Raw genomic sequence first — 22567 nt, forward strand, 5'->3', positions numbered from 1 at the left:
CATGGGCCCTAAATGGGCAAACCCATGTGGGCCCACCACCATATAGGGCCCATGTATTGCCCATGTGGCCTACAAGGGCTGTGGCAGCACCGTGGCAAGGAAATGACACAAAAACCTCTAAAAGACACAGAGTGCAATTTTTCTCTTAACAAAATGTAAACAACAATGGAGTGGTGTCAGATTTTAGCATTTGTAGTATTTCTTCCAGTGGTCCAGTCTGCTTGGCATTTGAACCGCACCAGAGTTCACTTCACCCAAATCGAGACCTTGGATTTTAGGCAGACCAGAGTTAACCATTTTGGTCCACATCAGAGTTTGATTATCACGTCACCAAAGAAACCGGGCGTGTTGGTAGTAGCTGCTGACTACTTCATGGCAACCAAAGAACTACTTCCTTTCTTTCTTCAAAGTAAGAGCCTCTTTGACAAGAATTAACGTGGCACTTTAAATAACGTCCTCTCTACTAAAGCTTCTTTTTCCAATCACTGCTCATTAAAAATTATGTCTTCTTTGGATAACAAAAAGGGACATGACAACAATTTGTTCTTAAAAATATTCATGGACTTAAGTTTATACTACTACCCACTCTTTTGAACGTTTACCATTTATTTGTAATTTATAATGTTCAGTAAACATTGAAATACAAAATACTGTCATATTATTTAAGAAGTTCCTTGTTTGTACTGGTCTGGCAGTAATCAGGCCTGGCTGTTACTTATGAAAATAAACTCAACTTTCCAAAAATTTGTTGTAAAATTTGATTCTGTTTTAAATATTTACTCATTTCAAAAAATGAGACAAGAAATTAAAAGTTAGTTGTTGACACTGCTGTATATATTTTGTCATGAAGTGATAACTAATCAGTGTTTCGAGTCGAGAATGCCCAGCGGCGACAGGCAATCTTCGCCACTTTGGGAAAGCAACTAAAATCCAAAGGGAGGGAATAAAAAAATAAAAAACTCACTTAGCACACGGTCAACATTTTGGAAATTGTCGCTTTCTTTTCTCCCGCAGTTACAAAAAAGTAAAAAGAAAAAAAAAACCCAAAACAGACTAATATGTCACTAAAAATATAAACACTCTAGAGACTAGACAAAACTGCTACCGGTCCAAACTGGCGTCAAACACACTTAAGTCTTGTCAGACATTTAAAACCCAAAGGCGATGGATGCTGGGCTGTAACACGATATGTTCCGTCATAACTGCGGACACTGACAGTTTGTCCACGCAGCCCGGCGGTTCGCTACTGTCTGCAAGTTATGGGCAGCTAGCAAAAATAATAAATAAAATTCAGTCGCTCGGTCGTCTGGTGGAGAAACAATCTGTCCTCAAATCCTCTGAGATGCTTAGACAGAGAGAGAAAAGTGGAATTTCGCCGTGTGTGTGTGCGTGTGTGACCGTGTGTTTAAATATATTTGGCTGGTAATGGGGCCGGGGTGGAATGGAATACCTTAATGAAGACGACGTGTGAAAAGAAGCCAATGGGACCAGCGAGAGAAATGTGTGCGTGTGTGTTTGTATGTGTGTATTGTATTATTTTACTAGTGTTGTGGGGAAATGATTTAATTCCTTTGGCCATGTTATTGACTTTCCAACACATATAAGCTTTTTTATTCTGGGTCTGCAAGAATTTTAGTTGCTTTCCCGAAGTGGCAGGACATTATTCAAGTGGAAAAAAAAAAACTTTTTTGAGCATCATGTTATAAGGTTTTTCCCTCATCAAAAACATATCTGGAGTGTTGCTTTGATTCTTTCATGCATGTTTGATAAATAATTTAATCTCCATGGCAACCATTCAGCTGTGCAAAACGCCTGAGTGGACCTAGCACCGCCTTCGATATGCAGCTCCTCCATTGAGCTGCGGTTTCTAAGTTTCTGCCTGACAGACCAGCTCCAACTTGCGACTCCCACACTTGGCTCCTTCAAACTAGCCAGCAACAATTAGCAAACACCTAGCGGAACTGTTGAGTGCATTATATGAGCTCCTCCTCAGTGCAAATATATAAAAACAACTTTGTTAAAGGGTTAATGCTGTGATGACTTCCTGAAGGCAGAGTTTCAAAAAAAGCAGGAGTTTCTTAAAAAGATAAACGTCCAATTTCAAGGTGTTAAATTACAAAGTCAAACTTCCTAAGTTGTTTTTGATAGATATGCAGCATTTTTATAACTGAATAGTTACTTGATTGTGCTATAAAATGATACGATGTGGCTATAAAATATGGTTTAAACAAACAGCCAGACCTACAATAAAATATCAACGCATATTTATCTATTAGCATGGCCCAGTTAAAGTCCTGACATAAATCTAATTTGAGGCCAGTTTGAAAATTTATGTTCATGGATGCTTTCTAAAAGTGCAAAGCTTGTGGACACATAATGCAAAAAATGACTAAATGAGCCATTTAGTTGATTTTGATAAATATTCTTTTGTACGGTCTCCCAGAGTGAGTTTGGTTTGATCAGGGATCAGAAGCTGTAATCTGACTAAATGGAGATTAGGACTGAAATCAGTGGAAACGGGATGTTGTATCACTTTTAGCCTGTCAGCCAAAGGAATTCCTCTTCACACAAATCTGAGAGTTTCACACAAAAAAAGCAAAGGCGTCTGATTCTGAAAGGCGTTTCAAAGTTTGAAGGTTTCTATCATTTTTCAGCTCCCTCAATTAAAAACAGCAAGACAGAGACGAGAAAAAGGGCAAAAAAGATGTGACACATAAAATATTCAAACCCTGAGAGATTTAAAGGGAGAAGTGTCTTCCTGCATTCCAACTCTTAAGATGCTTTTCTTTCACAAAATGTCTCTGACATACGCTTCCAGGCTGAGAAGATGACAGAAAGTTTGACTCTGGGGGGCGGGGGAGCATTGCCTATTCATGCACGAGTAATTAATTTTATCGGTTTTAACAAGAGGGATTGTGTTGATATTCACCGAGGTTTTCCTGTAAAATAAAAATAAAACCAGCTAAAGCCTCGTTGGTGTTTCTTTTCTCTTCCCCATTCAGTCGCCACCTTGTAACTTTGGCCCTTTTCACTCGTGGAGGAGGTCTACAACGGAGCGTACAATGTGTACTAAAGACGATGGAAAGGGAGGAAAGTGAAAGTTCAGGAGCGCAAAAACCGAGAGAAACTCAAAAGCTACAATACTTGGTCCTCGTGGTCATGGTCAAGGCAAAACAATATCAAAGGAACCTGTGTTTTTAGGCTGTCTGTTTAGTCCTCCTCTGCGTCAATACATATTTCATTGGTTCTCAACAAAGCGAGGCAGGAGCATATTCTATCACAAAAGCCTCTGAACGCGGTCCCACGTGTACAGCTGGACAACTCACACGCGCGCGCTCCCCTCTCGCTCGCTCGCACACACACGCGCGCGCGCGCGAAGCATTTGAATTGTCTCGATACGTGGTTGGAGTGTAACAAGTCCAGGCTCAGCATATGCCCTTAGGTGAGAAAAAGAAAAGCAAGAGGACCCTCAATTGTCTCTCCGAGGAGAGGAAGCCTTATGGAGAAGAAAAAGAATCAAAGAGATGACAATACAAAGCGCGAGGTTTTCCACATAGCCTCTTTGCTGCTGCTTTCTGCATCACGTCCAAGACCATTCGTGAGTTTAAAGAAGTTTTTTTTTTTTTAATGAATTTGTTGAGAGGAGGCTGGGTGGTTCAGCTTGTTCCTCAGTTCAATATCTTTTCGAGTTGGGCGCAGAACTTTTTATTCACCAGATACCTTTACACAAAGCAACCCGAAAGTTAGCAACATAAGGAGCAGAGAGGGAAATGGAACTGATGCAGCTTCACTTTGTCCTCTACGGCTATTCGTTCACTTAGCAGTTCTTTATGCTCAATTCTGATTTTCGTTTCTGAAATTATTATTACTGTGTGTGTGTGTGTCTTCGTTCATACTTACTGAATTAAACCCAACCGCAATGAGACTTCTGCGTGAATGGTTTACGTCCGAAAGCGACCCGCATGCGCAGAAGTAGAATGTTAACGTCACACAGCAGCGCATTGTTTACGGAAGTAATAGCGTATCGAGCCTTTTATGAGTTGATTTTTGAAGCAATGAGAGCCCACAGCAACATCACAAAATCACAATAACAACACAAAGTAAGCTAATAGAAACAAAAGTGGAAACTAATAGCAACGGCAATTTGTGGAGTATTGGCTGCAATGTTAAATTTCTCATTTGTGGGACTAATAAAGTATTACCCATCAACCCAACCTGAGCTCGGTTTTACCGCTGTATGCACTCACTATACAATGGCTGCTGAAAAAGACAAGTGTTTTGCTGTTGACTTACCATCCAGAAACCACGTGGTGCATTCTTGTTGATTGTGCAAGAGACTCTACCTCTGCTTTTCAAAGATGTACAGTTGTATTATTGCACATCTGTTTGCAGCCAATAAAAGTTAAAGGTTGAGTCAGGAGGTGTGGCCAGCAGCAGCTTATTTGGATTTAAAGCAACAAGGCTCTAAAACAGCCCATTCTGAAAATAGGCAGAAGTCAGCAGACAAAATTTACATAATCTAAAAAATATTTTTGTGCAAAACAAATGTCATGTATTTGATTTGTGTAGCCCAACAGACATATCCCAACCTGTTCAAAGAGGCATAAAATCCCGCTAATCTTCAGTTTTAGTCTGAACTTAAAATGTTGTTTTATGGGCCTTTGCATCACCACGCCCACTATATTCTAAATATTTCAACTTTATTCTGCAAGTAAATAATAATAATAAAAAAAATACAAATTCACTTTTTTTTTTACCCTATTTTACCTTTTGCATGACTGTGACTTACCTGCTGTTTTTTTTTTCTTTTTAATCTACTTAATAGTCAGAAATGCAAAACAGATTTAATTAATTAATGGGCAAAGTATTCCTGAAAAATGTCAAAAAACATAGTCTTGTCTTACGTGGATAAAGGAAGGATAAATTGTTTTATAAAAAGAAAATGTTATTACAACTTTAAGAATATTTTTTTAAAAATCACAATGAAACACAGAGCATTCAGACATACTTGAGCTTGTAGTCAAATCTCTCTCCTCCAACCTCTTACTGAAATGGGACTTTCTTCTTCATTTTACCTTTTGCTGCTCAGATTGCAAACTAATAAAAGTTTCTCTCCTGTATGTGATCGGCTACTATAACGACTCAACCAAAAACATATACCACTCAAACAAACAAACAAAAAAAAACAGAACACATTCAACTCTCTGACAAAGAATGTCTTTATTTAATGCATTGCATACAATAATGGTATATCTATATAAATAAAAAGCATTTTTTTAATTTAAGATTTATTTCGCAGCTGCAACTGTAATATTTGAAATTAATGGCAAATAGGTTTAAGGAAATAACGTAATGTGCCAATGCTTTTTTTATTATTATTATTTTTTTAACCAAGACAATCACCTCATATTTCTGACTCTGTCTTAAACAAACATTCAAATGATGTAACCTTTCAGGTAAAATACACTCATCACACAAACAATGACAATCTTTGAAACACCTTTGGTCAAGAAGAACAAAAAGAAACCGCACAGTGACAGAATAAATCCAGAATTTGCACAATAATTACTGGCATATTCAATTTTCCGCGGAATAAATCGATAAGCTCTTTTTAACCTTAAGCACTGTAAACAATGAATACATTTACAATGTCTGTGGTCCTGTTAAGCCGTACATTCATCTCTAGGCATGCATATAATTATGTGTTCTGCATACTCCTTGCGGCCAAATCCACGGTCGAATTCGGCGAAAACAGACAAAGTTTCATTTGAAAGTTCAAACCGATGTGCGTGGATATGGCTCTGATGACGTCCTCCGTCAGGGCTATAATGTGCGGCTCGTCATACAAAGCTCTCCTCCATGTTGGAGCACAGCAGGAAAGAGTCGACCAGCCGTGGTTTGATGAGCTGGTGGTGGTCGGCCTCCTCGATGCTGTCCGGGCAGCCTGCCGCCAGCCTCCTCAGAGCCGCCTGGAGACACACAAGCATTAGACATGGGCAGAAATAATGCTGCGCATTGAGATCACATTGACATCTTGCTGTTCTGGGTGGTTGCAGCAACACTACGTAATTTTCTGTAACCTTGCGTAAAACAGAGGTATACAACTTGGGCTGTATGGTGCAAAGAGTCAGACCTTTTGTGTTTTTTGGCTTAAATCTATAATTAATTTTGATTAATCAATGATAGATTTTAACACTTAGCTTAAGTGTAAAACTTAAGCAAAGCTAATTGTAAGTAAATTTTCATGCAATTAATCACTTTCTTTTTTTTTTTTTACATAAAAAGGTTCTGGCCAGAACCTTTGCACACATTTCTGGTACGCCCGTAAATCTGACGCACATCCACAAACAACTGCAATGGATGAGAGCGAAAGACAACATGTTGGATTAAATCTATTATTAGCACGTTAATTTTGATCAAGTGCTATGCTTAAGTTAACACATAACAAATTTAAAGTGTTGACACATTAAAAATTTTAACGCAGTTAAACGCGTCTTTTGTTCTTGTTTTTTTAACATACAAAGGATCCACTGGGAGCCTTTTTGCACATTTCTGGTAGATCCATAAATCTAATGCACATCCACAAACAGCGACGTAAAGCCACTTCTCTTGGTCCAGTGGGAGTTCATTTTTTCTTCAAAAAACGATCTGATGGGACTAGGGCTATAATGATTCCTTGAATGATTTGAGTACCTTGATTATTAAAATTCCATGGGGCAAATTATCTGCATGAAAGCTTCCTTAAATTATGTTTTATAATTTTGTTCTGGCTGGGTGATTGATTATGTTGCGCACACCTCTGACTTCTGCCTCTGGGTTGTTGCTAAGTGCTAAAAAAATGTTAAAGGGTTAATAGAGGAGCAATGTTGTGTTAAGTTCCTGAAGGCGGAGTTTCAGAATGAGCAGGAGTTTTTTAAAGAGACAGAGGCCCAATTAAAAAAAAAAAAAAGTTGTAACAACTGAAGGCAACATAGTTACTTGACTGTGCTATAAAATGGAACAATATGCCTGGAAAATGCATAACACTGCCACTTTAAGGTTGGAAATGATCTGTAAGAAGCTGTGTGTCCTTTGAAGGCCGACGTAGACGCTGCGCTGGCACCGCCAAACCCCTGGCTAAAGGGATAAAATGGAATCGCATTAATGTGAAAAGACTGACGAGTAGGGGCATTTCTCAGCCCAATTAATCCTCTAGCCGACATGCACTTGAAATCACCACATCATAATCATTATGATCGATGGATTCAGAAGAGGACAAAGCTCTTTCTTATTCTATATACATTCTGCGACTCAACACGTTTAAGACGATGCGGAGCCTCTTCTGTATCTCGGCTTGAAGTTACCGAGCTCGTGATATATTGCCATGCCTCAAACATTGCCTCATATAAGTAATTAAGTTGGACCTTGGCTCTCTGCACCCATCTTCAGCGCATCTACCAAATAATTCTACCGCTACGCCACAGAGATCCTTTATGGCTACAGAGGAGAATGTCTGACATTAAATGGAATAGGCAATTTGAATCTTTTGAAAGACTTTTTATTTCTCTTGAGGACACAGGGTCATTCGAAAGCCATTCGGAGCTCTGAAAGAACAAGCACAGAAGCAACCGCCAACATGTTCCACCTACCAGGCAGGCCACCAGAACGGAGTCACTGTTATTTCTCTCTGTGGGGGAGCGGCACAGCTCAATGAGACGAGGGACAGCTAAACACAGTGGAGACACACACACACGTTCACTTCTAAGAATATAGCTCTTAAGAATGACATGAAACACTGTGGCTTGTTTTGTCTGTTATCATTTCTAATGGACAGGATTTAAATAAAACCAGACATTCAGAGCAGGTCAGAAGTTTTATGTTCACTAATTGTATTTCCATTAGAGACATACTGGTCCAATATCAAAATCTGTATTGGTCCCAATATTGACAAAAATTATACATCGATATTGGTGACAATGTGGCCAATCCGCAAGGGCAGATCTATTCACTCTAATTCTATGTTTTGTACGCTGAGCGACGTCATAATTTATTATTTATTTTACGTTATGTTTGTAATTCCTAATTGCACTTTCTGAACCATTTGAAAGAAGGTTTGTTGCTGTTTATATTTACATGTTTGAGCAAGATAGTCAGTTTCAGTTTCTCTACTATTTATTTTCGATTTTCTGCGATACTCCTAATTAAACTGAGCAAATTAAAGTTGTGTTGTTTATACATGTTTGTTAGCTTGTGACGCTATTGGTCACAAGTGTGATGTAATGGTACAGAGTTATCAAATACATTTGTGACTTATGTCTGTGTTTTAAAAAATAACTGTCTTTCAATAAAATGTTTTTGTGCTAAGATGAGGTGGTTGTTTGGCGGTATCAAGTTTAGTGTATTCCACAAAACTGCAACAGAAACACTTTTTACTGCATCACGAGTCAGGTGATCAACAACAGGATGTTACTACTGGTGGACACGACAAAGAAGAAGAGAGGAAGTGGGATGACGGCTCTGCATGTTTTTTATTGTCTTATCGTGTGAACAAGCTAATTCACAATTTTACTTGTGTTTCTTATTTAACAGGAACAACGCAATTGCAAAATTGTGATATATTAACAAGTTTTGTGCTCATTTGTAATGGAAATGCAGATAGTGATGAATATCACATTTGACACACTTGAACTATTCTTTTCACAATATTTACTGACTTTCAACAAACATATTTGATGACTTTTTTTAAAACAAGAACTGAGTGCACATGTTTGAATTAATTGTGAATTTTCTTATTCAAACAAGCTCAAACTGATACATGTAGGCTAAAGCACACAGTTTACCAAGATACCGAAACTGATTTATAGCATGAAGGGAAAAAAAATAAAAACTCGACAGGAAGTCATAATTGTGATAAGTCATAGATGAGTCAGCTTTTTTTGTTTTTGTTTTTATAAATGGAGCATAATAACTAGTGTGTGACAAAAGAGGCACATTTAAAAGCATCTTTGCACATTTGCCTTAGTTTACATAGCTCTTTGTTTCTTTCACTGATTGTGCCTTTCTTTTTTAAAACATTGAAGTTTGTCATTAGCCCTGGACTCAGAGAGCAGTTGCCATTTTTAATTCTGCTTTTTTAAATACTTAATTTTCCTGCTGTGTTTTTTCCACCGTTTTTATTTTTTAAAGGAGGAGCAGAACCAATGCGGCGTGACCTTTCACCTTTCAGCTGGATGGCAGTCTGGGCCACATCGGGGTCTCTGCTCAGCCGGGCCAGAGTGACCGCAGCTTTCTGCTGGACGCGCTCGCAGGCAGCCACCTCTGACGGGTTGGAGGACGACGGTTTCTCCCCCAGCAGCAGCAGCAGCCTCTCTATTCCTGATGAAGGAGAAAAAGCACGATGACTCGTTTAGAAAGAACAGAAGCATCACTTTTACTCAGCAGAAAGACTTTGAAAACGGTAATAAAAGGGAGCAGTTTGGAAAATAATCAATCCCCAAAACATAAGGAATGCTTCAGGTCGCTTGAAGTTGGTTATTTATAAATAATTTATGAGCAGAACAAATATAATAATAGATAAGTTACTAACTAATACTCAAACTCTTGTCAGGCAAACTCCCAAATATAACTAGGTGCTGCCCTCTGGTGGAATAAAAAATAACTACACTCCATTCATTCAGCTTATGTGAATGTTTTAGCACATATTTCTTTTATACAAATTTTTGCAGGAGGGTTTAATATTTACTTCCATATTTTAATATCATCACTGTGCTAAAATAGCAGCATAACTCATTTTTTGCCAAAAGTGTTTTTTTTTTTTTTTGCCGGAATGATCTTTTCATAATAAGAAGGTGATGATTATTTTTGTAGAAAAAACTGTAAGTAAAAAAGAAACAACTTGGGCCATTTTTTTAGGAAAACGACAACATGCTGAATGACAGCAGAGATGCATATAAAATGAATCCCAAAGAAATTCTCCATTTGTTACAAAAATTTAATTTCACACAGAAAAATTCACAAAAAATTCTTAAAATTTTGATTTGAGAACGTTTACTAAGAGGGAATTACTTATGCAGTGGGAACATTATCAAAGATGCAACGGTGACCCATTTTTACTTTTTAGTTTTTTACCACAAGATTTTTATTTTAAATTTATTCTGGTAGTATTAAAACTTTATTCCAGTATTATTATTTTGACATTGTTATACAACTGTAATATTATGACTTTATTCTCGTAATTAAAGTAAAAAATATTAGCCTAACATTCTGTTGTAAAATTCACCTGAATTCAAAGTTCAAATAAACAGAAGCTGTGGAACATGCTTGTCAAACAAGATGGCCGCCCTGACATCACAATGAACTATGAAAACCCAAGAAATGAATTGGTTCCAAAATTTAAATCTTCAGAAACCAAAAATTGGATTCATTGATACAAGTGATTTGTGGTCCAGGTCTACAATAACAAAAAAATAAAAACATGGTAAACAGAAATGAGAAACCGCAGCAGTAAATCTGATTACCTTGCTCTTGCAAGACTTCAGAAGCACACGACTCCAAAACAGAAAGATTTGCCAAAATTGTCACCACCTGAAGTTGAAGTGATGCAAAAGGAAAAAAAGATGAGTAAATAGTGTGTGTCTGTGTGCGTGTATATGTGTGTGTGTGTGTGTGTGTGCTGGGGCCCGTTTCGGCTGCTTCCAGTACCTGGTCTTTGGAGTAGGGCGTGTCCACCCTCTGGCGGTCCTTGCAGGCCTGCAGCAGGATGTGGATGGCGTTCAGCTGCAGCAGGATCTCACACGCCATGCTGTCGAAGAATGTGATGTTGGCCAAGGCCGCAGAGGCCAGGAGGAACACTTCGCCACAGGAGGCGCTCTCGCACAGCTCTGGGAGAGGAAACAGCAACCTATTTAAGTCATTTAAATAGGTATCAACATTTGCTGCAACAAATTGTTGAGAAACAAATAGACATTTTTTAGTGTTAACAGAAAGTTTTGTTGATGCAGATTGTTTTTGGCGTCACCACTCACTGATGAGCGCTGTGACGATGTCGTGCATGCTCTCCAGGAAGCTGGCCAGGTGCTGGGTGGAGGTGTGGTGGGGTGAAGTGATCTGGGCCACCACAGCCGCAGCCTCGGCCCGGGCAGCCTCCACACTGCTCTCATCGGTCAAGATGTCTGCCAGGCACAGGATCCCGTCCACCTGCAGGTCGGTCACAAACACACCTGACTAGGTCAGTGGGAAACTGGCCTCTTAAGGGGCAGCGTTATGTGTTTTCCAGCAACATCTGATCATTTTTGAAGCACAATCAAGAAGCTGTTACCTTGACTTCTTAAAAAATCTGACTTAAAAGAAATTAATCTGACTTAATAATTTAACGCCCTTAAATTGGGCCTCTGTCTTTTTAAGAAATTCTTTCTAAAACTCCACCTTCAGGAAGTCATCACAAAATGGCTCCTCTATTAACCCTTTCACAACCAGCGTTGCCCTGAGAGGAAGCTCCTATAATTAGCTCAGCTGGTGTTTGCTAATTGCTGCTAGCTAGTCTGAAGGAGTCGCGGGGGGAGGGCTGATGTGTGAGGTGAAAACTCTGAAGCTTGGAAACAGAGGCTCCTCGAAGGCAGAGCGAGGTCCGCCCAGGCGTTTTGGACAGCCACAGTTGCAATGGTATCAGTGGTTATCATGGAGATTAGCGGATCGCGCAAAACTGCCTCTTTAAAACAAGCATTCCTACAGCAACACCTTCACTGTTGAGGTTTCAGGTTAAAGAAACCAAATCAAAACCCACTGTTCATTTGCGGACGGTCATCCTAAAAACTTTCAACTAATCAACAGGTCTAGACTTTAAAACCAATTACTAGACCAACATGTGAGCAGCAACAAGGTTCTGAGCAACACTTCAGACTAAACTTTATTAAGTCCTATGAAATACACGGAAGATTGTGAAAAAATACTTTTAGCAAAGTTCAACATTTACTTTCATGAGTGATGTCAGAGCAGTATCTTTCAAAGTAGCGACTCTGGCCACCATGGGGCGCTGTGGAGGCCTCAGAATGCTAGAGGAAAGATAAGTTAAAGCAATTTTTTTTAAACTCCAAAAATAAAAAAACAACACAAGAAATATATTAATTCGATTTTTTAAAAAGTTTTTTTCTAAGTTTTATATAAGTTTTATAAGTCATTATTATAAAATATAAGTTAAAATAAGTTAATGAAGTGTTATTTTCTATGCTCATGTTTCTGATTGGCTCCCAGTCAAATTTACTAAGCTGCTTAGCTCTTCAAGCTAGCAGCTTCAAAACGGACAAGTTTCTCACAAAAGAAGTTTCTCACACTGCTGCAAAAACCCCTTAAGAACTCATGACCATCTAAAATCAGAAAGTATGAGGCAGCATTTTTGTTAAACAAATATAATAATTATTCAATAGTGAATAAAACTGAGAAGAAACATTCTAAAAGTTGATGTTTCTTTACATATTTTGTAGCATTGTCTGTGGGTTTGGAAATGGGCTTAGCTTCCAGAAGCTAACCCTTTTTCAGGTGCCATGATAAGGAACAGTTTAGGAATCCCTACAGAGAGCCGATTCCTGAGGCTGTCATGCTTTAGGACCGGTCATCCACCAGGGGGCAGTGTTGTTCAGTTTAAAGCGCACCAGCAAACATCTGTTAACCTGCGCCTGTATTAGACCTCAATGATAAACTGTTTCTGCGTGGATGTAAATGTTGGAATGAATACACACTGCAAAACACAGCAGAATAAACTAAAATGCATTTTTTGGGGGGGTTAACCTACACACGTGTGGGGAAAACTAATTAGCTTTGCATATTAATTAGCTGTTTCTGACACTGCTGTGGTCCCAGCAGCAGTCACATTTCTCATCTGGGAACAGAATGAACCAGAAGCAGCCTCCAACCAGATATGCCTGAAAACTGAAAGTTTACCAACAAACATCTCAAGTGGAGCCGGCTGTCAACTCTCAGCCTTCCACACCTGTCAGTCTTATCTGCAGACGAGCATCAGCCCGCCGAGCTTCACAGGACAACTTCCTATTTTTGTCTCTGCGGACGTCAGCAGCGCCGCGCGACAGCGGCCCACTGACGTGGAACCGTTCGCTCTCCACGCCCACGTTTATCTACGGTTTCATCCTTCCCCCAACCCCACCGCCAACAGGACCGCCCTCCTCCCTTCTCCTTCGTAAAACTGGATGTTCCCCCCAGCTCCTCGCTTACAGGACAGTAAATGTATCTGCATTAATCTGTTCGCTCAGTCGTCTTTACATAACCGTCAGACGCGCCAGATAAGTTAGAAGAAAGTTGGCGCAACGTAAACCTGGGAGCTTGGCATCAGGAAATAACAAAGACAAAACATATTTTTATGTTTTGACGTTATTATCTTAGAAAAAAGTTTGTGTTGTAGCTGCAGGCCTTTGACTTTAACAAAATATGCTCTGCCTGCTTCAGTCTGTGACAATATACACAGGATATGAAAAGTAATGCAGCATTTTCACTTAGTCAACTTAGGTAATGTTTGTTTTCCACAGATACTTGAGAAATAACTGCAGACAAAAGGATATTTTGTATGTTAGTTTAAAAATCACTTATTGCCTTAGTACTAAAATACCTTAAAAACCTGTTTTCATGGTAACAAACTTCCAGACCTCTCAGGTCTTCTGGTTCTGGTCTGCTGTGCATCTCCAGAACCAGACCCAAACATGCAGCTGTCAGCTTCTATGCACCACAGATCTGGAACAAACTTCCAGCAAACTGCAGAACTACCGGAACACTGAGTTCCTCTAAATAAAGGCTAAAGACTCACCTTGCCACTCATAATAACTGGAACTTGATCAGTAATTCTGATGATGGCATTTGACTAAATGTAATGTTTATTGCTTGCTTCATAATTGATGACTATGTGATTTTTTATGATTATGTAAAGCACTTTGAAAGCAAACATGCCTTTATTTTCCACATAATTACTGTCTGTTTTTAAACTATTTTCCAAAACATGCATATTTCTCTTTCTTGTAAGCCCAGCAGCCATCTTCTGCCGGCTAACTGGTAGTCCTCAGCAACAGGTGGGGGTGGGGCTGTGATGTCACTCTGACACTTCCTCTGGCATGCCATTAAAAGGACTACACCATGATGAAAAATGTTTGTGTTGGTACACCTTGAAACCAGAAACAGAGTGTAACCATAGCAACACAGCTGGTGTTTGGTAAAGTCCACATAGCTTCAAACTTCCAAACCAAACACCACCATCTTCCTTTCTTTCTTCCTTTCATCCCTTATCAATGAGGAACTTTCCACAATGTAGCATCGTAATGACGGCAGTAAGTGCTGGAGTTTTCTCTACACCTGGTCTTTCCTAGCTCAACACAGACAGGTGTCTTTCTCAAGCCTGAGCGATCGGCGGGTAGCGCTCCGTAGCTCAGACCCGCCTGACAGCTCCCCCTTTGGGACTGGCTTGCTAATCCAGGGCGGACTTTGCTTCGCGACAAAGCGTCTTCACAGTTGGATAACTCCTGCCATTACCAGCTGCTCTTTCCACCAACAGACACCGCTGCGGCATCATTATTCGCCGGGATCATGTTGCGTTTCGTCTCTCCGGCTCGGCTGCTGTTTATTTTTGGTCGTATTCTCCGCAGAGAATGAAGGAGGACAGACAATAAGGGATGTCTCATTAGCTTTCTCTCTGCCTGCCACGCCCTCTTTGCTTTGCATGCACAAACGCCAACAGGGTTGGACAATTCAGCTCAGTACGGTCTTGGTGTTTGACCTGTCAGCTTAGCATTCAGAAGCTCTAACTAATGACCTCATGAATAAGTCCTACAGGGCCTGACCAGGAGTCATGTAAACAGACATTCACTTCATCTAGTCATCATATAGCAGATGTTGTCTTTCTCATTGTCTGAAAGTTACACAGCAGGGTTTCATAAAACGCATTAGGAAATTCATTCTCAGAAAGTCAAATGACTACAAATATGAAAGTACTGAAGGGAGGCGTGAGACAAAGGTTGGATGGAACAGTGACATCTCAACTTGCTTACACCAAGGCGTGCCCATAACCATTTTCTACAGCATGAGACAAGGTGGATCAGAAGCCCAAAACATCCTTTAGACCCGTATCTTTCTATCTAGCTTTACGTTTTGCAGATGAGGTAGTTCTGTTGATGTCTTCCAGCAATGACCTTTAGCGTACGCTAGGATGGTTTCAATATAAGTGTGGAGAGGCAGTGATACTCACATAACTGAGCTAAAAAAATATAAGCTACCCCTAACTTATGGTCATGAAAGATACAACATGACTGAAAGAATGAAATCCTGGATTGAAGCACTCAAAATATTCTTCCATTCCTTTGTAGGGTGGCCTCATCCATCTGTAGAGTTAAGGGTAGGAGTGTCATCATCCAGCGGGAGATCCAGTGAGATCGAAAGGAGTCAGAGTTAATGCCCTTTGGAAGATTTCTAAACATATTCCACAGATTTAGACTTCCCTCAATCCCACCTGACCTAGGATTACCATGAGATTCATAAGAAACTAAAGAGAGAAATGAGAGAATGTTACTCCCATGACGCTGTCTTGAATAAGTGGAAGATATGTAGTGTAGAGTAGAGTTTGGGCTTGAAGTCACTCAGACTTCATTCTTTTGAACACGCCATAAAACAGATGGAGAAGATGTTCTTCACAAGCGGATAAAGGAAACTGTGTGTTAGAGACAGATGTACCTTATCCAGCTGGTTGATGCCCTCTTCCACGCAGCAGATGGAAGCCACCGTTCTCAGAGCGTGAGCGTAGAGGTCTCTGAAGCGGTCCTGCCTGCAGATCTTGAACAGGGCCACCACAGCTCCTTCCTGTATGCAAATGGAAAACACTATTTCATCTACAGCTGTCAAGAAAGACTGTTGTTAAGACTCAGGGCCAATCGCTTCATGAAACTGAACCTGCATGCGTATTGAAGTAATTGATTATCAGCTGCAGTAATCAATGAGATGGCAACGATAAAATATGTTACTCATAATCATAAGGTTACGTTTCATTCACCGTTTTGTCAGAATTATTTTTCATTGGTGCTTATCTCCTGCGGTCATTGGGAAGTTTATAAAATGTCCTAGAGAGAAGCTTGTTTTAGTCTGTAAACAGACGACCCACTAATGAAAACACTCACTGCTTCATTCAGGTCTATGGACTTTGTAGTTACTGCCCTGCAGTGAATTTCCCATTATATCTTCTGCAAACCTGCCAGCTGATCTGCTGTGAGGGGGCTGTAGAGAACAAGCGTCCTATTGTGCTGCATTCAGGATGCGACTTTGCGTGATGCTTCAGATTCAGAACGAAGGATATTCCCACGTGGCCTGTGTAGCAGCTGTCTGGATGTGTTAACCTGAAGAGACGCCGGCCTCACACCTCCACGGCCTGCGACACCTGTCGTCTCTTTCCAACCTGCAACCTCGAATAAAACTTCAGACGGTTTGGTTTCTGACTGAGTCACTGATAGAAAACCCAGAAATCGGCTTTGTTTGGTTGGCATTTCCTGACGTATGAGAATTAGTGAATATCTGATTTTCTTCATGTTCTTTTGTCGTTCCCATCTTGAAGAGAAACTAAGAAAAGTGGCCTCTGTGTTACAAGTATACTTTAGAGTAGACTGTATCGCGGGAATAAAAACTTTATTTTCGCGATATTATGACTTCATTCTCATATTATTTTGGCTTTATTCTCATATGACTTTATTGTTGTAATATTATGACTTTATTCACATTTAATGACATTATTCTTGTATTGTTATGACTTTGTTCTCATTTTATTTTGACTTTACTTTCATATTTCGACTTTATTCTCGTACGACCTTATTTTTGTAATAATCTGACTTTAATTTTGTAATTATATTTTGTTCTTTTAAATCTTTTCTTAGTACAAAAGTAATACTCAGCGTTATATAACAGGTGCTGCTAGTAGAGGGAAAACTTTCAGCCTCAAACTCAAACTAAATGTCTCCTCCTCTCCAGAGCCGACGTCACACTTTCTCGTAACAAAATGAGACGCCACACGTCACCGTCCGCTTTTGTCCTGTGGACGTGCATAATTGGACAAAATGACACGTCAAATTGCTCCTTGCTACCCGGATTCCAGAGCCAGCAGCGTCGCTCTCAGCTCTGGAGAGTCCAAGGGACCTGAGATGACCAGCGGATTTGGCCGGCTCCTCTCGGCGAGCCCGCCAGCTGCAGAACCTCTCAAATCCCACCTGCAATTTCCGATGTCAGCTGAAACAAGTGAAACTATTCATGTCCCATGAATGGAAACCAGCTAGCTGAGAAAAAAAATAAAATAAAATAGATTTGCAAGTCCGTAATAGCGGGCATTTTCTCTTTTGCTTGGTGTAAACAAACAAAAATAGCTTCTTCACTCGTTCCGTGTTCAGTGCGAAAGCGTCCCTCTGTCGAAACGGATTGGGAGCGACTGAATTGTATTCCCCCGTGCACACGGCTGGAATTACCTGGAGGAAGACGAAGCCTGTAACTACCACCATTATCCTAATAAGGCCATTATGCTGGACTGGCATGTCTCGTGTTGTGCTGGGTTGTGCTGCTGAGGCTTGGAGTGGTTAATCATCCTGCCCTCCAGCCTGACCGCTCTTCCCTGTTCGCTGCCTACGCAGTCCCGCTCTGCGTTACCTGGCAGGACTGTCGCCGCCGTCACACACGCTGTAGAAAAGCTCAGGCTTCTGATTCAGGATGCCCAGGCTTGTCCCTGTTGTTTCGCTATGAAAGCAGAAGATATTAAAAAAAAAAAAAAAAAAAAGTAGTAAAAATACGATCCAGCTGGATCTGAAAAGGACTCGTTTTATTTTTTAGTGTGTATAAAAGGTGGAAAACTTTTCTTTCCAAATAGATTTACTTTTATCTTTTGCTGATTATATTTGAGATGTTCATTTTGGTCCAAGCATAATTAGCAAGTAAATGGATTTTATATGATTTTTTTCCCCCATTGTGGCTGATTACTACCACAGCTCAAAGTGATACTAGAATAAGGTCGTAACAATGAGAACAAAGCCATAATAAAATCATATTAAAATTTTAATACATTACAAGAAAAATCTCATAATTTGACTTTATTCTCGTAACTTTATAACTTTATTTTCATATGACTTCATTCTCATAGATTATGCAGATGGTGATTTGCAAAAAGACAAATAAAGGTGCACAAATTGAATTATATTTTATGTAATTTTATCCACACAATATCCAAGATATAAGGTGCCTGTGAAAAGTATTCACCCCTTGAATGTTGTACCGTTTTAATTGCTTTCACAAATCAATCATGATGAGCTCTGGTTGGGGCTGATTAGTATAGCTGCAAAGACACTTCTTACCGCCATTATCATATTATTGTTTTCATTATTATTATGCCACTCATTCTAAACCGGGCCCAGGCATCACTGACAGTAACACACCAAGCATCACAGTTGCCTCACTTTGAAAAACTCTTTCCGTCCCCGTTGAGGTGAAAGGCCTGGCTCTTGGTCTCCTCGAAATCACATTTTTTTTCTTGCTTAACTTGCAGCTGCATGCAGGAAGCAGCTAAATCTATTCTGAGGAAAAGTTTTGGCTTGTTCCTGTTAGCAGCTGCAAAGTTCAGTCCAGCTTAAAGGATTCGTTTCATTTGAAGGGGGGGAACAGTTTGGGTCCGACGGTTCAAATTTCTTCATCAAAATTAAAGATTCCAACAGAAATAGGACGCGATGGTCTTCCCAAAATGCTGACCTGCAGCCTCTTTAAATTTGTTTGAGCCATGCTTTAAAGCCAATGCCTTGCCAGGAAGCCAATCAAATTGAAAGGAACACATCCCAGCTGGAGTTACACCAGAGTCTTGTGGATTGCTATAAAACCCATGTGTTCGAGGTATGACTTGCTATTTGGGCTTTTACCCATACATTAGTGGTAATGTATGTATATGTAGTGGTATACATGATAAAACCAGATCCACATCACTACCCAAATCGGTTTACTGTTTCTGGTTAAAATCATATTCCAACATTTCAAATAATTTCCTACCAGCTGTGGATGAGTAATGGGGAACTAACAGACTCGGCTGTCTCAAGGTGCATGGAGATGATTCTGTACAGCCGGATTATGTGAAAGAGCAGGTGTCCAAACAGCACGCTGTGTTTTAGGGACGAAGGCAGCAGATGTTCTACATCCTGGTTGTAAGGCATTAATATTGAAACATTGAGGTCTAGTTGGTTGTTTCAGACGACTGCAGTGATGTCAGAGGCTTTAGATTGGTAGCCAAAACCAAAAAGGCGTGGAAGAAAATGAAAAACTACCAGTTTAATGGATCAGAGAAGGGCCAAAATAGTAAAGACTGAGGCAACAATCATCTCCAGGGTGATCAAAGGTCTACAGTTCCTGTGAGTATCGTAACAATCAGCAGACGCCTGTCTGGAGTCAAGCTATCACCAAATCCCCACTGAAAATAACTGCACTAAAGAGAAAAGGCATCAGATGTTATGGGTTGTTTTGGACACAAAATCACTGAAATCAAGTCAGTATAAACTGAAAAGTACGTTGAGTCAGACATCAAGTTACAGAAATGTTTTTTATACAATTGTATCCGACATACAGCTCTGGAAAAAATGAAGAGACCACTTACCATGATCAGTTTCTGTGATGTTTGAGTAAAATGAATATTGTTCTTTTATTCTGTGAACTACTGACAACATGTCTCCAAAATTCCAAGCAAACATTAAGTATTTATTAGCAGAAAATGAGAAATGGTCAAAATAACGAAAAAGATGCAGTGCTTTCAGACCGCAAATACTGCAAAGAAAACAAGTTCATATCCATTTAGAAACAACATCATTAATATTTTAACTCACGAAGAGTTCAGAAATCAATACTTGGTGGAAAAACCATGAAGTTTTCAATGGGCATCATGCTGAAAGAAAACATTGTCTAACATGTTGTACAAAGGCAACGTCTTGAAACGTCTCCATCTTGAAACATAAACTCACAGCCTTGTTGGAAAATGGAACAAAAGCAGAAAACATCTAAAAATATATATTTTTACAACCAGACACACCTTTTCTCTGGATGCCTTCGACTGGCATGACTTCCCAATTTGTACCAGTTGACAGTCAATGTTGGGGGTGGGATTAATATAAAGTAATGTAAATGAAAAGTCTTTGCTAACACCAACAGGTGGTTTGAGGACAATTCTTCTGGAACTTTGAGGCCTGTCCTGTTTGCAAAGTGCCAACATTTAAATGGTCATATTGTCTTAATTTTTATTTGATGTCATCAGAAAGCTAAGAATCCACACTTTCAGAATCTGTAAATAACTCAAAACGAGACTTGTTCATGGTTTTCTCGTCACATATCAGATTGCTTCATGCAGAAGAGGAATTACCCTGGAGATTGATGTTTCTAAAGTCACAACCTCAAACACAATAAACGAGTAACACCTTCGCTAAAGATCTATCAGATTAACAAAGACAACAATCTAATCTCCAGACTTTAGTCCCAGAGAAAACTCCTCAGAAAGGCATCAAATAATTATTCCCAGTGCATTTCTGTGAATGGAAATGCATGCTATCAAAATAACTGAACTTTACTCACTCTTTTAGGACCACTGCCGTTATTAAGGAGCTCAAAATTGTTAGGATATTTATGTCGACGATGAGTGCGTGTAAACTTCTGACCAGAACTGTAAATCCTATCTAGCTTACAGTTTATAGTTTGGTTTCTTGCCAGTTTCGCTCTGACTCTTATTCTTCTTATCCTTACCCCCGCCCCTCCTTTCACTGTCCTTTTTCTAATTAAGGTAAAACAATCTAAGTGGATGTGTTGGAAATATTTCTGAACTCCAGCAGCAAATCTGCAATGTGGCCCCATATATCACCGAAAAAGTGATCATTTCTGCTACTATAAAGCCAGACGATGGCTGGTTTTAGAGGAAATATCTTTTGCTTCTCTCTTTCTCTCCCTCTGAGCATCTCCCACTTTTCACAGATTGCTGAGCTTCTCGTTCGCTACTTCCCCGTCTCTTCCACCCATTTCACCCTCATTCGCTAAATGGATCCCTCGGAGGACTGTTCTGCTCACACTTCATGCGTCTCCATCCGTGTCTCCCCAGCTATACGGGCCCACACTGCGTGAAATTTGTTTCCGTCTCATAGTTTTATGAATCATTCCCTCTCTGCTCCGCTGAGCTCGCTGGCAGGAAAAGAGGTGATTTAGAACAAGATTTACAAGCAGAAACCTTGTCAGTGAGAGTTTAAGTAATTTCCTTAGAGATGACGCGACGCTGAACAAACGGCTTGTTTGAAGGAGGGACCACATGGTGGGCTGGCATGCTCTATGCAGTCAGAAACGTCTGGGCAGCAAAGCCTTGACTTCGTGTCTTCTAATAACTCAATTCAGTAAAATTCAAAAATTCTTTATTTGTCCCAAATGAAAACTGAATATCGTAACTTCAAGTAACTTCAAAGAGTCGCTGTGAAGGGTTGTGCTGTGGGGAGGGAGGATCTCCGGTAGCAGTCAGTCTTGCAACACATCTGAAGAGGCCTCTGACTGAAGACAGTTGCTATATGACAGCCTGTATGACTGTTGCACTGTAAAAACACAAAATGTTACCAAGAATATTTTCTACCTTCCGGTGTAAATATCGTATCACACTTGAATTAAGACAAAAAAACATTTAAAAGTTACTTTTCAGTAAGATGAATAAGCTTGTGTATAGTCAATAATTCAGATACATAAATACTAGTTCCACTTCAGAAAAAACAAATAAAATGTCTTGTTATAGATGGAACTAGTCCTTTGTAATTTGTATTCAAGAATTAGTGATTTAAAACAAGCTCATACATCTTGCAAGAAATTTACTTTCAAATAATTTTTGTCTTAATTTACGTGTACTAACGGGTTTGCACTAGAAACTAGACATAAAAACTTAGATTTTGTGTCTTTGCAGTGTATGACATGCTAACAGCCGAATTGTCCAGCAGAGATGATCCCATAGTAGCATGTTCTGGATGACAACACTCTGCTCATTTGCTTTGGTGCTGTTCTTTAAATTCCTGTCTAGGTGGGATTTTTGAGTCCTATTCTGGCTTTTGAGATGCTAATAAGTTGCTCCGAGTTGTAAAAAACAAATACTTTGTTGCTACAGTTACACATCAAAGCATTGGACTGAAATAAAAAAAGTGAGAGTAAACTTCCTTCCAGCTGCACAGCATCCAAAACCAGAGGAAAGAATCACCCAAATATGCAACGCTGCCCTCAAAATCATAATTAAAATGTAACAGAGCTGCTCCAACATGTAACAAGTGCAATTCTGACAATTAAGGATGATCAGTGTGACATTTTGGCGAATTTCTCTCCATATTTAAAGTTGTTTATTCGTTCGTTGCTCATATTCAGAACACATATTTTAGTGTGTTTCTGCACAGACATATTTAAAAGGCCAGTGTTATATATTTTCTAGCCACATAGTTCCATTTTATAGCACTATCAAGTAACTACATTACCTTCACTTGTTATGGAAATATCTAAAATAAATTAAAGGAATTTAACTTTGCCTCTGTCCTCCTACCCT

The 22567-nt window shown here is 39.6% G+C and overlaps 1 protein-coding gene across 2 annotated transcripts in view; it reads right to left on the reverse strand.

The window, feature by feature from the left end:
• Nucleotides 1-5201: 5201 nt before the first annotated feature.
• The window catches only part of insc (INSC spindle orientation adaptor protein), a 60440-nt gene continuing 43074 nt past the window's right edge, over nucleotides 5202-22567 (reverse strand). The window contains exons 7-13 of one of the 2 annotated variants that reach the window (XM_088006558.1): nucleotides 15700-15825; nucleotides 11004-11175; nucleotides 10681-10859; nucleotides 10497-10563; nucleotides 9199-9354; nucleotides 7629-7705; nucleotides 5202-5969 (exon numbers count right to left, since the gene is read on the reverse strand). In XM_088006558.1, coding sequence (XP_087862684.1) covers nucleotides 5841-5969; nucleotides 7629-7705; nucleotides 9199-9354; nucleotides 10497-10563; nucleotides 10681-10859; nucleotides 11004-11175; nucleotides 15700-15825 — 906 coding nt within the window. In that variant the 3' untranslated portion in view covers nucleotides 5202-5840. The remainder of the gene's footprint in view (nucleotides 5970-7628; nucleotides 7706-9198; nucleotides 9355-10496; nucleotides 10564-10680; nucleotides 10860-11003; nucleotides 11176-15699; nucleotides 15826-22567) is intronic. The other variant, XM_088006559.1, reaches the window with a different exon arrangement.

This window comes from Poecilia mexicana, unplaced genomic scaffold, assembly GCF_051168715.1.
Source record: "Poecilia mexicana isolate PSO_F unplaced genomic scaffold, ASM5116871v1 scaffold_6, whole genome shotgun sequence".
Classification (NCBI taxonomy): Eukaryota; Metazoa; Chordata; class Actinopteri; order Cyprinodontiformes; family Poeciliidae; genus Poecilia; species Poecilia mexicana.